This window comes from Pectinophora gossypiella, chromosome 13, assembly GCF_024362695.1.
Source record: "Pectinophora gossypiella chromosome 13, ilPecGoss1.1, whole genome shotgun sequence".
NCBI classification, from domain to species: Eukaryota; Metazoa; Arthropoda; class Insecta; order Lepidoptera; family Gelechiidae; genus Pectinophora; species Pectinophora gossypiella.
Window position 1 is genome coordinate 2,537,124 of NC_065416.1, and position 13,498 is coordinate 2,550,621.

At 43.6% G+C, this 13,498-nt stretch overlaps 1 protein-coding gene across 5 annotated transcripts in view; it reads left to right on the top strand.

The window, feature by feature from the left end:
* Positions 1-13,498, top strand: part of LOC126371691 (RING finger protein nhl-1) — a 169,973-nt gene that overhangs the window by 140,971 nt on the left and 15,504 nt on the right. For 4 of the 5 annotated variants that reach the window (XM_050016990.1, XM_050016988.1, XM_050016991.1 and 1 more), the window contains 5 exons: positions 1,731-1,889; positions 2,251-3,678; positions 3,882-5,133; positions 5,239-5,411; positions 6,799-6,939. In XM_050016990.1, coding sequence (XP_049872947.1) covers positions 1,755-1,889; positions 2,251-3,678; positions 3,882-5,133; positions 5,239-5,411; positions 6,799-6,939 — 3,129 coding nt within the window. In that variant the 5' untranslated portion in view covers positions 1,731-1,754. The remainder of the gene's footprint in view (positions 1-1,730; positions 1,890-2,250; positions 3,679-3,881; positions 5,134-5,238; positions 5,412-6,798; positions 6,940-13,498) is intronic. The other variant, XM_050016992.1, reaches the window with a different exon arrangement.

Consider the following 13,498-nt stretch of genomic DNA (forward strand, 5'->3'; position numbering starts at 1 on the left):
ATTAATTTGTTTTTCGTCTAATGTGTCAATGTTTTACCTCTAAAAAGTTCAACAGATTAAATTAATGCGAAATGTGGAAAGGCGAAACGATTGAAAATTTCTTCTAGTAATGTAAATACCGAGTTGTTTTAAGTTTGAATCTACTTCATAGTCCAAAAAGAGCGCCATTTATTCTAAAAAAAAGTATTTTGACTAATTCCACGTCAGTCTACCGACAATCTACTTTGCCACCAAACAAATTGTGTGGGTGGCAATCCCTAAGGTCGAAAGTAAGAATAATCGCAATTTTCATTTATCTACTGAAAAAGAAAAACGTATAATATAATGCATTCAAATGTTTATCATCCCGAGCAACTTCAGGACGGGTCTTAACACTTACTGACAAACTGTCTGATAGATATCTGATACCAGATAACTTTTGCATAGGATATCAGAATCTTAGTATCAAAAATAACAATTTCTAAATCTTGACAACTTTTCCTTGCGAAATTGAGGTTTTTCTTGCAGCTATTTTTCCTCGGCTATACCTAATTGTGAGATGCTGTATTTTTTGGTGGATGAGACTTTTGACAAAAAGCATATTTGCTTATATAAAAATTGACGATTGAAAATTTAACTATGTTACCTAAAGAATAAAGATATTTTTGAGTTTGAGTTTCATCGGAATATGAGTGTGCGATATTTTGACACACGGTGACAAGCTAGTAATGAATTCATAATTGCTTTGTGTCATTGTCGATGTAGCCAGAGCATTGAGTCATAAAGTTTCGTAACTGAAAGGGAAATTGGCAAGGAAACGAATGAGTGGCAGTTTTAAGAGGCATAGTTATGGGTTGTTAACTTTGAGTGACGTAAAGTATTGAATATTTTGTGCTACGATTTATTATTCTATTCTTTGTACGATCGAGTTCATCCCAAAAATCACTGAAAGTTTTAACTATTCTTACTTGTGCTTCTCCGGAATAATAATTATTAATAATGCAATTACGTTTGCACTGTTGCATGTTTGAAATTTTGTTCTATTATAATCGAAAGGGTTTTTTTTCTGTTCATTCAGTGTGTTGTAAAGAGTAATTATAGGCAGAGCTAGTAAAAAGTAGTGACAGAGTTTTATAAACAGGCTATACACGTCGCACTTCTGGGCACAGGCCTCCTCTCAATCAACCAGAAGGGGTATGGAGCATACTCCACCACGCTGCTCCACGGACTGTGACTTCATTTTCTGTACTATTATTTATTTACTGCGATAATATTTTTTCCTAAAAGTAAATTAATAATTAAAATCCGCCTGTGATTTGTAAATAGATTGCGCTGTAAATAGATTCTTTCTAAATCGTTTCAATTTTAAATAGCCGATAATAATTCTAAGACCTATTATCATCATTAATTTAAGAGCCACGCTCTTGTCGGTGTAGCATTTTCCATGCTACTTTTTAGGTAAAAATAATGCAGTGGTTTCCCTCTTGCCTTCCGCCCCGCAGTACTCTGTCTGACGCGAGTGGGATGACGCTCTGAGTAGTCTAATTCAAAGCCGTACTAGGACTCGTGTCCTTCGCCTCTGAATAGTAATGGCAGTTACTGACTTGCCCCTTCCGTCCTGGCCCCTTCACCATAAGCCCTGGCAAAGAGACCTATTTCTTATAAATAATCCTAAGAGAAAGGGAAAGGGAGAGACAGAGAGAGAGAGAGAGACTGACAGAGAAAGACTAATAAAATATTTTCTCCAACAGATACGTGATAGCGACTAAACAAAGATGGAGCAGTTCGAATCGCTGCTGACGTGCTGCGTGTGCTTGGACCGCTACCGGAACCCGAAGCTGTTGCCATGCCAGCACAGCTTCTGCATGGAGCCATGCATGGACGGCCTCGTCGACTACGTCAGGAGACAGGTATGTCACAAAACACTTTTTTTTAAATAAACATAACCTCACATATAAGTGAGGTCCTGAATGGCGTAGGGTACGAGTAATCAAAAGACAACTTACAGCCAATTCTGATACAAAATAATAAGATAATCGTTCAACATGTGTTCGATCACATGTTCCCCTCTGTGGGTTTTTGGACATCCCCTCAAAAATGCGTACAATTTCCAATTTTGGCAAAGTAGGTTTTTTTTTAAAAAAAAAAAAAAAACTCGTTCGTGAGGTAAACGCCTTCGGTGACTTTTATTCAGTCTTGGCATAGAACTCTTTGGTCATCATTATTATTATTTTGTATATCTATGTATTTCAACTTCAATGCTTATTACAGGTCAAATGTCCAGAATGCCGTGCGGAACATCGGATCCCATACCAGGGTGTTCAGGGATTCCCCACCAACGTCACTCTCCAGCGGTTCCTAGAACTGCATGCTCAAATAGCTGGAGAACTCCCCGATCCCACTGCTGGGCAGGTCATGGAGAGATGCAACGTTTGCTCAGAAAAGGCTTACTGTATGCCATGTGCTCACTGCGACAAGAAAGTCTGCGAAGACTGCAAAGCAGCGCATATGGAAGTCCTTCGAAGGGAAATCACAAGAATCAATAACCAAATTCGTCGTGGTCTCAATCGACTTCATGATATCTTAGGTGTTGTTGAACGTAACACCTCAAACCTCCAAACTAACTGTGCTGCAGTGGCTGGGGAAGTCGACGAAATTCACAAACGGCTCTTAAAAGCCTTGAAAGATAGAACTGATTTCCTTAGAAACGAAGTTGACCGTTACTTAGCTACTGAACTTAGAAACTTAACGCATCTCAAAGATAACTTAGAGTTAGAGTTAAGTAATATACAAAGCAACTGTGATCTCGCTGATAAATACATGAACGACGATGTGGAATGGGAAGACACTGAGTTAGTAGATACTAAAGAAATCTTCTTGAAGACTGTCGAGTTTCTGAGAAACTTCGATTATGAAGCTGGTGACTATAACAGGAGGATACGGTTTATAATGACTCATGATCCTAACCAGCTTGTTCTGCACGTTGCAAGTTATGGAGAACTAAATATTACTCAGCCAAACGCTTATGGTAATGTACTGCAACAGAGCCAAGGATTGACGAGATCTAAAAGTGACCATCGATTGGCGACGCAGTTCCGTCAGCAAGAGGAGGCGAAGGGTTATTATGAAAATGATGAACCCATTCTGGGTGGTCGTAAATTCGGTGAACGCCGTCCACCACCCCCAGAAAGACATACGAGAGACTATGGTGCGACAGATGACTACAGTGGCTATGAATCTGAACATAGGCCATCTCGTAGATTCCGTTCTCGTTTCGTCAGGAGTCACCAACAAGATAACGATTCTGACTCCGAACAAACTAGCCGTGTTGTCGAAGAGAAGAAGAAGGAGAAAGAAAAAGTAGCTGATACTGAAGACGCTACTCGAGGTCCTCTCAGTGGAATATTCAGACTGAGTGACTGCCCGCGTGTCATGCAGAGGATATTAGATGTTGACAGTGGTAAAAAAAAGGAGAAAAAGGAAGTTCCACCTCCACCTAAACCTGTTCAACCAACTCCTCAACCACAACCACAACGCCAAAGACCCCAGAGACAGCAAAGTGAAGATGACGAGATCTCTCGACTAAAAAGGCAAAATAAAGGAGCGGCCTCTTCCCAAGAACCTGACCGGCCAGCTCCTAGACCAGCTGAGGAGGATCGAACCTCTGTAGCCCGTAAACCCCCCACACCAGCTCGAGAGGTGAGTTGGGAAGATGACGGAGAGTGACACAGAGCAGCTGCAGTACAACGTAGAACTTAGGGAAATCATCGATACTAACAAGGAAAACGCGAAAACTAACGGCATTCCATAATATACACTCCACGTTTAACCCAATACACACACAATACAAAAATGTATACCTACCGTAGATTTTGGTGTCAGAATTTCACTATATTTCTCAGGCATCCAGCGATGGTGAATCCGACGAATCTGTTGGTTCTCTACAAAGAACGCGTGCTGAACAGCGCAAGCCAGCTGCGGTGGTGCCTAAGCCCGCAGCTGTGGCTCCAAGGAGACCATCAGCATCAGAGGCATCCACACCGCACCGACCGGCCGCTCGCGCCGCTAGCACTGAATCCAGCGCTTCGACTGAAAGTTCCGGCTCGGCGGTGAAACACACAGGTGCGATACTTAGCATCGCAGAGTTAAAAGCAAAATATAGCACTGGAGGACTCCCAGCAAAACCAGTCAATCGTTTCTTATCCGCAGGCAACGAGAGAGCCGCACCAGTAACGACAAACGGAACAGCCGGCGGCGCTCAACGGGTACAAAGTCGTTTCGTCGGGTCCCAGCGCCCGGCGCCCGCCCCGGCGCCCGCCGAGCCGGCAGCCGAAGACTCCGATACGAGTTCCGAAGAGGAGACCGACTCGTCAGAGGAGAGCGAAGAGGAGCCTGCTTCGCAAAGAAAGCCCGAGAGCCAGGCGATGGCTCGCTCAGACATTGGTCCGCTGCTCGCGCGCAGTAATAACGCTCGTAACGACGCCCACGACAACAAATCTAAAGAATCGCCAACAGCGTCTCGATACCGCACGAGACAAAGTTCTCAAACCGAAGAAGATGACAAACCTTCATCTAGATACGGCAGCAGCGGTTCATCGTACAGTAACCGTTATGGCAGTAAGCCCAGAGAAGAAGAGAATACGTCTTCGTTCGATGACGAATCTAAATACCCCACCGCTCGCTCGAGGTACCTCGCTCTGAAGGAGCGTCGCAACCGTCTAGCTCGAAGCAAGAGCAGTCACACCGGGTTTGGTGTAGGAGACGACGACGACTTAGATGAACCAGTATCTCCTACAACAGCGTCACCTTCCGCGTATCTAGCGTCTCGATACGGCTCCGGGACCGTTGGGTCGGAGTTGTCTCGCAGCCGATCATCGCACGCGTTGAAGTCCAGAGAGAGCTCGCCGGAGCGAGTAGCACCAGGAGGCGAGAAAGACGGAGCGGCCTTGAGTTCTTGGGCGAGATACTTGAAGAACAAGTACGGATCGCGTGGTAAAGAGCGCGATACGAGTGGCACTTCGTCGAGCACATCCCGTCGCCTGTCTCTCGGGCTGCCTTTACGTTCAGCAAATGAGCTTGCCAGTTCTGATGACGATTCAAAAAACGCGGCAGGCTCCCCCATCTCCCCTACGGCGGCTACAGCAGCGGTAGCAGGTTAGAATGACGAGTGGCGTGTATATAGGTTTGACGCTTGTGGAAAATGGGAGTGTTGGAGTGTTTACAAATTTTCGTGGCACTAATTGAATTGTTTGATCTCAGGTTTCGCAGCAGCAGGTTCCTCCCCTAGGAGCCAGTATCTGCAGAAACGCCGTTTACTATTCAGTGTGGGGAGTCGGGGGAGCGAACCCGGCTGTTTTACTTGGCCTCGTGGCATCGCTGTAGGTCCCGACAATACAATGGTCGTGGCCGATTCCTCCAACCACAGAGTCCAGGTGGGTGTCACACTACTTAATACACCTACAGTGATAAAATATAGCTTGATTAATTTGATAACATGGCAGCAGGATCTCTAAAGAAAAAAACTGTCAGGGAAATTCTGACAGCTGTCGATATAAAGTGACGATTTTAAATGTTTTTACAATAATAATAAGGCTGTCAATTTAATCAAATTATATTTAACAATGTGCAGTTAGGTACCTGATACGCCATTTATGTTCCTTATTCTATGTTCCGTCCTTAACATGCATATCTTGAAATCTAAAACTGATTTTTTTTTTACCTTTGATGGGTTTGCTCTTGGCCCCAGACTTGCCCGAAGGCATTGACGAGGCCTAAGATGGAGCGAGCTCGCCCAGAATTTTGACGAACGTATTGTATCGTGTTTATTCCCACCGATCATTTTGAGGCTAGAGTGACTATTCTGAGTCCACGAAACTACGGACAAAAATATCTACATCTCGTCTAATGCACCTGTCAATTTGTTTGCACCGATGACATCGTTCCTTTGAAATGTACAAATTAACTAGAAACGTGCAACTACATCTGCACTGGATTACGGAAATAGTTCGCATCGTTGACCTTGTGCCAACATTGAGTGTGACATGAATTCCAAACATTCGGTTTCGGGTACGAAGCCAATTTTATCAATTAAGTTCCTTGAATGCAGGGAATTTTAATCAGAGGTATCTGTAGTGGACTTCACTGCCTTGTTCAATCTAAAAGTTTTAAATATTGTTGAAGGTACCAAAAACCAAATACTATTTTTAATTATTGTGCAAGGAAATTGTGCCTGAAGAGATTAAGTTATAGACTCAAATCTTTTTTCGTGCTTATGATTACGATACTATTTATTTTTGTCGTAAAATGTTGTGTGTATTACTAAGCACCCACTTTTAATTTTCGATTGTGAATTTTTTGTGCATTGAATCGCTATACTTATAGCCGTAAAGTAACATTAAAATATTTTTAGGGAAAGTATAGTTTGAGTTCTTTTCTTGACGTGACGTCTTGTAGATTTTCCGCAAATGTCATTAACTACTTGGCCGGACAAATGGAGAGCGCTGAAGGCTCTCACCCGGTACAAAATTTAAGACAACAGGCCTGAGGGTGCCCAGTAGGGCGCGAATCTCGAGTCAAAGAGTCTAAAAGGGTAATATTTGAAAGAATTAATCGACTCTAGTGAGATAAGCGTTGAATGAGGGATAGTTTGAGTTCGTTTAAGTTCGTACGTAGTAAAGAAAATATTAAACTACAAGCCAATTTCCAGGGGCATGACTATTTTAATGTTGCAATGCAACTCGCAAACGCGGCGCCTTTTAATCAGTTTTTTTTTATATTCCTGTGTTAAAATCTATTTTAACCCTTTCTCATTGTCCACAGGTGTTCGATTCAAATGGCATATTCGTGAAAGAGTTTGGCCAGTACGGCAGCGGAGAAGGCGAGTTCGATTGTCTTGCCGGTGTCGCTGTCAACCGTATTGGACAGTACATCATTGCTGATAGATACAACCATCGCATTCAGGTAAGGCTGAAAACTCCTTCATTTTATTTGCCTCCGTGGTAAAGTGGGCAATGTGAAAGCATTTATTGCTATAACGGTAAGCGGTTGTTATAATTCACTGTATTACAATACATGTATTATATGGACCCGATAGGGTACAACAAAAAAGAACAATTTTAAAAAATCAAGACTTTAACAAAATATACATAATAATAAGTAGTTAACGTCATACTAAAATTAAAGACATCCAAAAATAGTAAAAAAACTGAAATCAAGAGAAGAATTAAAATTTCAAAACTATTATAACTTTAATATACATTTACAATACTTAGGTAGATTGTCTATTTATCATACCTCTATGAGTGGTTAAAGCGTTCTCAACAAGCGTGCTCATCATTACTGGAGATCCGTAAACTATTCCTGGACATTATTGAGACCTCGTTGAGCAGAGACACTGAATCGTGAAGACGACTAGGTAAGCTATCGCCTTTTGTGTTGTCAAAAAAAGGATCGATAAGAAAATTATTACAAAGAAGAGATAGAAATAATGCAATTTTTTTATGTAAAATAAAAATTTAAATGTGAAAACAATATTTAATGCCTAGTGATAGTGTCGCCCTCAGAGTATTACAACAACTATTGCGTGTTCAAAGCTAGAAAATAGTTCAATACGCTGTCACTTTACGCGTGACATGCACAGGTGTTAAAAGCACGCGTATCTGTTACAAACGCGTGACATCTATTTATAAAGTGACAACACGTGTCCTTTATTGACACCTCTATCACAAAAGGCGTTTGCGACGCACTTCGCGTACTACGTTGCGAATCGTAAACATACTTAACGTTTGTAACGAACGTTATAAATACATTTTAAAAGTGATATAGTAAACACAGCTTTATACTTCACATGGGTAAAGATATATTTACAGATAAAAAAATATTATCCCATTTTGTTTTACCAAAATGACGTCATATCGATTGTCGGTAGAGATACGTTGTTGAAGTTATCGCTTTGTGAGACTGTTCCTAATTTAGTTAGCATACTGCAAAATAAAATCAACGGACTGACGGATAAGAAGCCAACCCTGACACCGTGTGTTTTCAATCAATCAACAATACTTGATTTGATTTGATTTATTGCACAATGACATTTATTTATTTATTTATCAATGTTCTAGAACTATCTTTACAAGACTATCACAATACAATAGTTCACAAGAAATATACATAATTATACAAATCTAAAAGTAATATCTGTCGCAAACTATTTGGTTAGGCAGCGACTGGCTGGTCTCCGGCCTGTCATTAAATGACATTTTTATTGATTTTATGTTTTTGATACGTACATTTTTTGAAAAAATGTAAACGACAAGAGCACCGCAGAAAGACAAAAACAATAACGTATCAAAAACATAAAATCAATAAAAATGTCATTTAATGACAGGCCGGAGACCAGCCAGTCGCTGCCTAACCAAATAGTTTGCGACATTCTGGGCCCTCAGTGCGAAGCACTAAGTCCTATGTTGCAGCAACTGACTGATCTACCGGCAGACGAATTAACTTTCGCGTCGGGCGACGCATTGACGCCCCGCTTGGGAGCGTAACATCCACAACCCTCACTGTCCCGTCCGCACCCGGGTGAAGAGTTGCCACTCTGCCTAAAGGCCAGCTGCCACGAGGTAAATTGGGGTCTGTAATCAAGACGACGTCTCCCACCTTGAAATTGATACTTTGCTTCGCCGCTGGTCGTTGCGCCAAGCAAGGAAGATACTCTGTTATCCACCGCCTCCAAAAATGGTCCGCCAATCGCAGCGTGCGTCTCCAATCACATCTTCTTATCAGATCGGAATCGTCCAGTCGAGAGCCCAACCATGCGGTATTCGAAGATGAGCCCAAGATGAAGTGAAATGGTGTTAACGATTCTATAGTGTCAGGGTCAGAAGACACGTAGGTGAGCGGGCGTGAATTAATGAGCGCCTCCGCTTCCAACAGCAAAGTGAAGAGGATTTCTTCCCTCGGAGCTACTTCTCGAAGTGTTGAAGATAGAGCAGCTTTGACTGATTTCACAAGCCGCTCCCAGCAACCTCCCATGAATGGCGCCGAAGGTGGGATGAAACGCCACTCAATTTGATGGTCTGCTCCAAATTGCTGCAGCTGATTTGAAGCCCCGACAAATGCTGTGCCGTTGTCGGAGAAAATCTTCTTGGGGCAACCACGGCGAGCGATGAAACGTCGCAGACTTAAAATTGCAGCATCTGCAGAGAGACTTGCTACGACTTCCAAATGCACTGCTCTGACAACTAAGCATGTGTAGAGAGCCACATAACGTTTTTCACGCCTTCGTCCAACCGATATATCGATCGGTCCGAAATAGTCGAGGCCCACATTAGTGAAAGGGCGACAGTGGTGTTCTAGACGTTCCTTAGGTAAATCACCCATTGGTGGGGTGTAAGGCAAATTCTTGCGTTTTCTACACCAAAAACATTCCCGAGCTACGGCCTTTATAGCATATCTACACTTCAGAATATAGAAACGTTGCTTTATTTCGTTTAAAATTAGTTCTTGATTGGCATGACCGGCTTTTTCATGAAAGTGACGGAGAATAAGGCGAACGGCAGGATGGCGTCCGTCCAAAACGATTGGCGACCTGGAATCGGCGCTGATTCCTGGAGCACGAAGAATGCGGGAACTCAGGCGCAACAGACCATCATCGCTGACACTTAAAGCGATCTTCCGAAGACGACTATCTCTTGAAAAGGGTGCGGACGTTTTTAGGCACCCGATTTCTTCGGAAAAACTATCGAGCTGTGAAGCGAGTAACAAGCTCTTTTCTGCCAAAGATATATCAAAGGACGTTACATCTGAAAGAGAGTCAGTATTAGAATATAATTTAGAATTTAGAGAATCGGTAGGTTGAACAAAGGATCGAAACTTTCGACAGGCAAAAATCACGCGCGCGGTGGCTCTTAAAAGACGTAGCCATTTAGAAAAACGCGACGCGACGGGCGCAGGTGGTGATAGAAGGAGTCGATCACGATGAAAACCTATCATCTCACGAGGTGACGATTTTAACTCTTGTAAGGACGAGTCTGATAGGTTTTCAATGTTAGAAGGCTCTAAAGGCCACTCCTCTGGGGAACAGAGAAGAAAGGGTGGACCGGTGAACCACCTATGGGAGGAGTCTACGGAAGTCCTCTTTGCTCTTGTCGCATCATCAGCGACATTAAGATTGCTTGGAAGCCAACGCCATTGAGTGACGTCCGTAGTCTCCGAAATTTCACCAACTCTATGAGCCACATATGGCTTAAAAATTCGGGCATCAGTACGAAGCCACTTTAGGACAGTCATGGAGTCCGACCAAAAATAAGTACGCGTGGGTTTCAGTCGATGGCTAGCTTTAATCGTGTTAGCAAGACGGGCTGAAAGAAGAGCTGCTTGAAGCTCCAGACGCGGAATCGAAACGGGCTTTAAAGGTGCTACTCGGGCTTTACTGCCGATCAAAGCTAACCTGACTGTACCGTCGGTGAATAAAAAACGCCAATAGGCGACGCATGAAAAAGCTTGTTCACTAGCGTCTGAAAACATATGAAGGTGGATCTCAAAAATGGATGAGTTAATACCCACATACCATCGAGGTATTCGTATTGTGCTAACGGATGCAAGCTCCGCAAGCCAGTCGTTAAAAATAATAGTGTAATTAGAAGGAAGCTCATCATCCCAACCTAAACGTTCCCTCCACAGAGACTGGACGAGAATTCGTCCTTTGACAGTGACTAACGTCAGCAAACCTAACGGGTCGTACACCTGCATAACACTTGATAAAATAGAACGCTTTGTGAGCTTGTTATTTTTAAACTCTCCAATGCGAAAACCTAAAGAGTCTTCATAGGGATTCCATTTGACACCAAGAGCGCTAACATCATTATTGGAAGGTAAGCTTACATCAAAACTAGAGTTTGCCCACAATTCCTTGGGTAACAAAGATAGAGCCTCGGGTTTATTAGAGATCCACGCCCTCATATCAAAACAACACTTTTTATGCAGTGCTACCAGCTCGGCTGCCAAATGAGCAGCAGAATCCACGTCGGAGTCGCTACCTATAAAATCATCCATGTAATGATCTTGTAGAACAGATTGAGCGGCACGCGGGTAAATTAACTCGTTCTCCGAAGCATTCTTGTTCATAATGTAGATTGCAGTGCAAGGACTGGACACTGCACCAAAAATCATAGAACTCATTCTAAATTCCTTCACAGGCGCCGACGAGTCACCATTTTCACGCCACAAAAAACGTTGTGCATCTCTATCCCTTTCCCGAATTTTTATTTGAGGAAACATCTCCCTAATGTCAGCTGTGAGAGCTACCTCGCCTTCTCGAAAACGAAATAAAATTCCTAATAGGGACTGAAGCATATCTGGGCCAGTAAGAAGCAAACTATTTAAACTAAGACCTTTAGTGACCGCGGCAGCGTCGTGAACGACTCTAAGCTTCTTCTTTTGCGGATGATAAACACCGAAATGCGGTAAGTACCACCTCAGGCCGCTTTCGGACGAATTAGATTGTTTGGAATGATTGTAATACGTTTCAGGACGACATTCCTCTGCGTAGCCCTTTTGAATAATGCCACACATGAAGTTTTTGTACGCCAAAGCAAAATCTGAATTTCTAGCCATTTGCCTTTCTAAAGATCGAAGGCGGGAGAGAGCTTGAGGATAGCTATCGGGTAAGCGAGTCGTACAAGAATCACTACGCCATGGCAGACCTACTTCAAACCGTCCATTTTCAACTCTACGCGCGGTCGACCCCAAAATATTTAGAGCACGTTGATCGTCGACGCTGTGGCGAGTAGGAAGCACGGAAACACCAAGCGAATCTAAATGATACTGGTTTTTAACGAGAGCTTCTAAAGAATCGTGAGATAAGTCGTTGTTGTTAGGTTCGTAGCAGGTGACTCGATGAACAGAAATATTACCATTTGACGTTGATAATGACCCACTCCCAATAGGACCAAAAAGCACCCATCCTAGTAAAGTTTTAGTAGCGACGGGCTCGTCGACTTTGCCTTCCTTTATATCACGACCTAGTGTAAGGAACCAATCCGCCGCCCCTATGAGAATAGTAGGTGTAGCGTCTTTGTAGCACAACTCGTCAGCTACGCCAGCCAAATACTTGAAACGTAGAACATCGTTTTCGTCGATTGTTTGTGCGCTTAACGCTAAAGACGAAATAGATCGCGCGTTCCGAATTAAGTAAGAATGATCCATGTTACGTCCCCGCACATAAAAGTTCACAAAACTTACGTCAGTGTGGCGTGACATACCACCAACACCATCGATTCGCATACGCTCTATTGGGCCGGCGGCGCCGATACGCGACGCGATCTCACTGTCTATGAGAGTGGCAGTGCTACCGTCGTCAAGCAGCGCGTATGTGTCAAAATCGCCAGCGGGACCGCTCACCACCACCGGGATGACTTTCAGAAGAACTTGAGGACGAACGGTGCCTGAGAGTTGCGGTGAATGAGCTGTTGCCACTTTTATAGTGTCTGGATCAACCGGAGGCGAGACCGCGTGCAATGACGTGCTCGCGCAGGGCTCGCCCTCGCGCGTATTTGGAGGCGAGACCGCTGCCGCAGAGGGAAGTGACGCAGAGCCGTGCAGTAACTTGTGATGGCGACGTGGACATCCGTCCAAACCACAAGGCTTAGTTTTACACGTGTTCCACTTATGTGGGCTCCCCTTAAGACACCTGAAACAAATTTTATTTTGACGTATGAAGTTCCATTTTTCGTCTACAGAAAGCGTTTTAAAAGTTGAGCATTCTTTAATGCTGTGAGCCTTCTTACAGAATAAACACGAAGCAGTAAGATGTTCATTAGATACGTGCACTCTGTCACGCTGGGCCGTAGAGGCTTTCAAGCCGAGCGAGGCTCGTGGAGCGGACGCAAGATGTTCACTATGCGAATGTACGTCCAAAAGAGAGCCAAATTTCAACTGTTTGTCAGCCTCTGTTAACAAAAAGGAACTTAATAACTGCAACTTGGAGGTAGATGAGCCTTCCTGAGAGTGTTGGCTAGCATAGTCTAGCCACCTAACCTTAGTACACTGACTAAGCTTACTCATCACACTTTGAAATAATTCAGGTGAGTGTAAGTATTGCTCCTGATTGAGTGTCTTTATAGTCGCTACGCAATTACGTACCTTACACGCAAAAACATTAATGTCTCTACAGTCAGAACTCAGCTTGGGCAGGCTGCGAATGTTGGCGACTTCCTGGTGCACGATGAGTTCCGGCCGGCCGAAGTGCAGTTCTAGCGCGTCCAAAACTACGGCTGGGTCGGCGGCGGAGAATAACAGCGGCGCCACGGCGTTGCGCGCGGGGCCGCGCACGGCATGTCGCAAGCGAACCAAGTTTTCTACTGCAGAGAATGCATGCTTAGAACACTCATACGTATGTTTAAATAATAGCCACTCCTGAGCGGAACCATCAAAAGTAAGAAGCTCCACATTCCTAGGCTTTTGTGTCGGAATCAGATTAGAGAGTACGTGAGCTAAATGAGCTATGTCTGATTGGGGTACA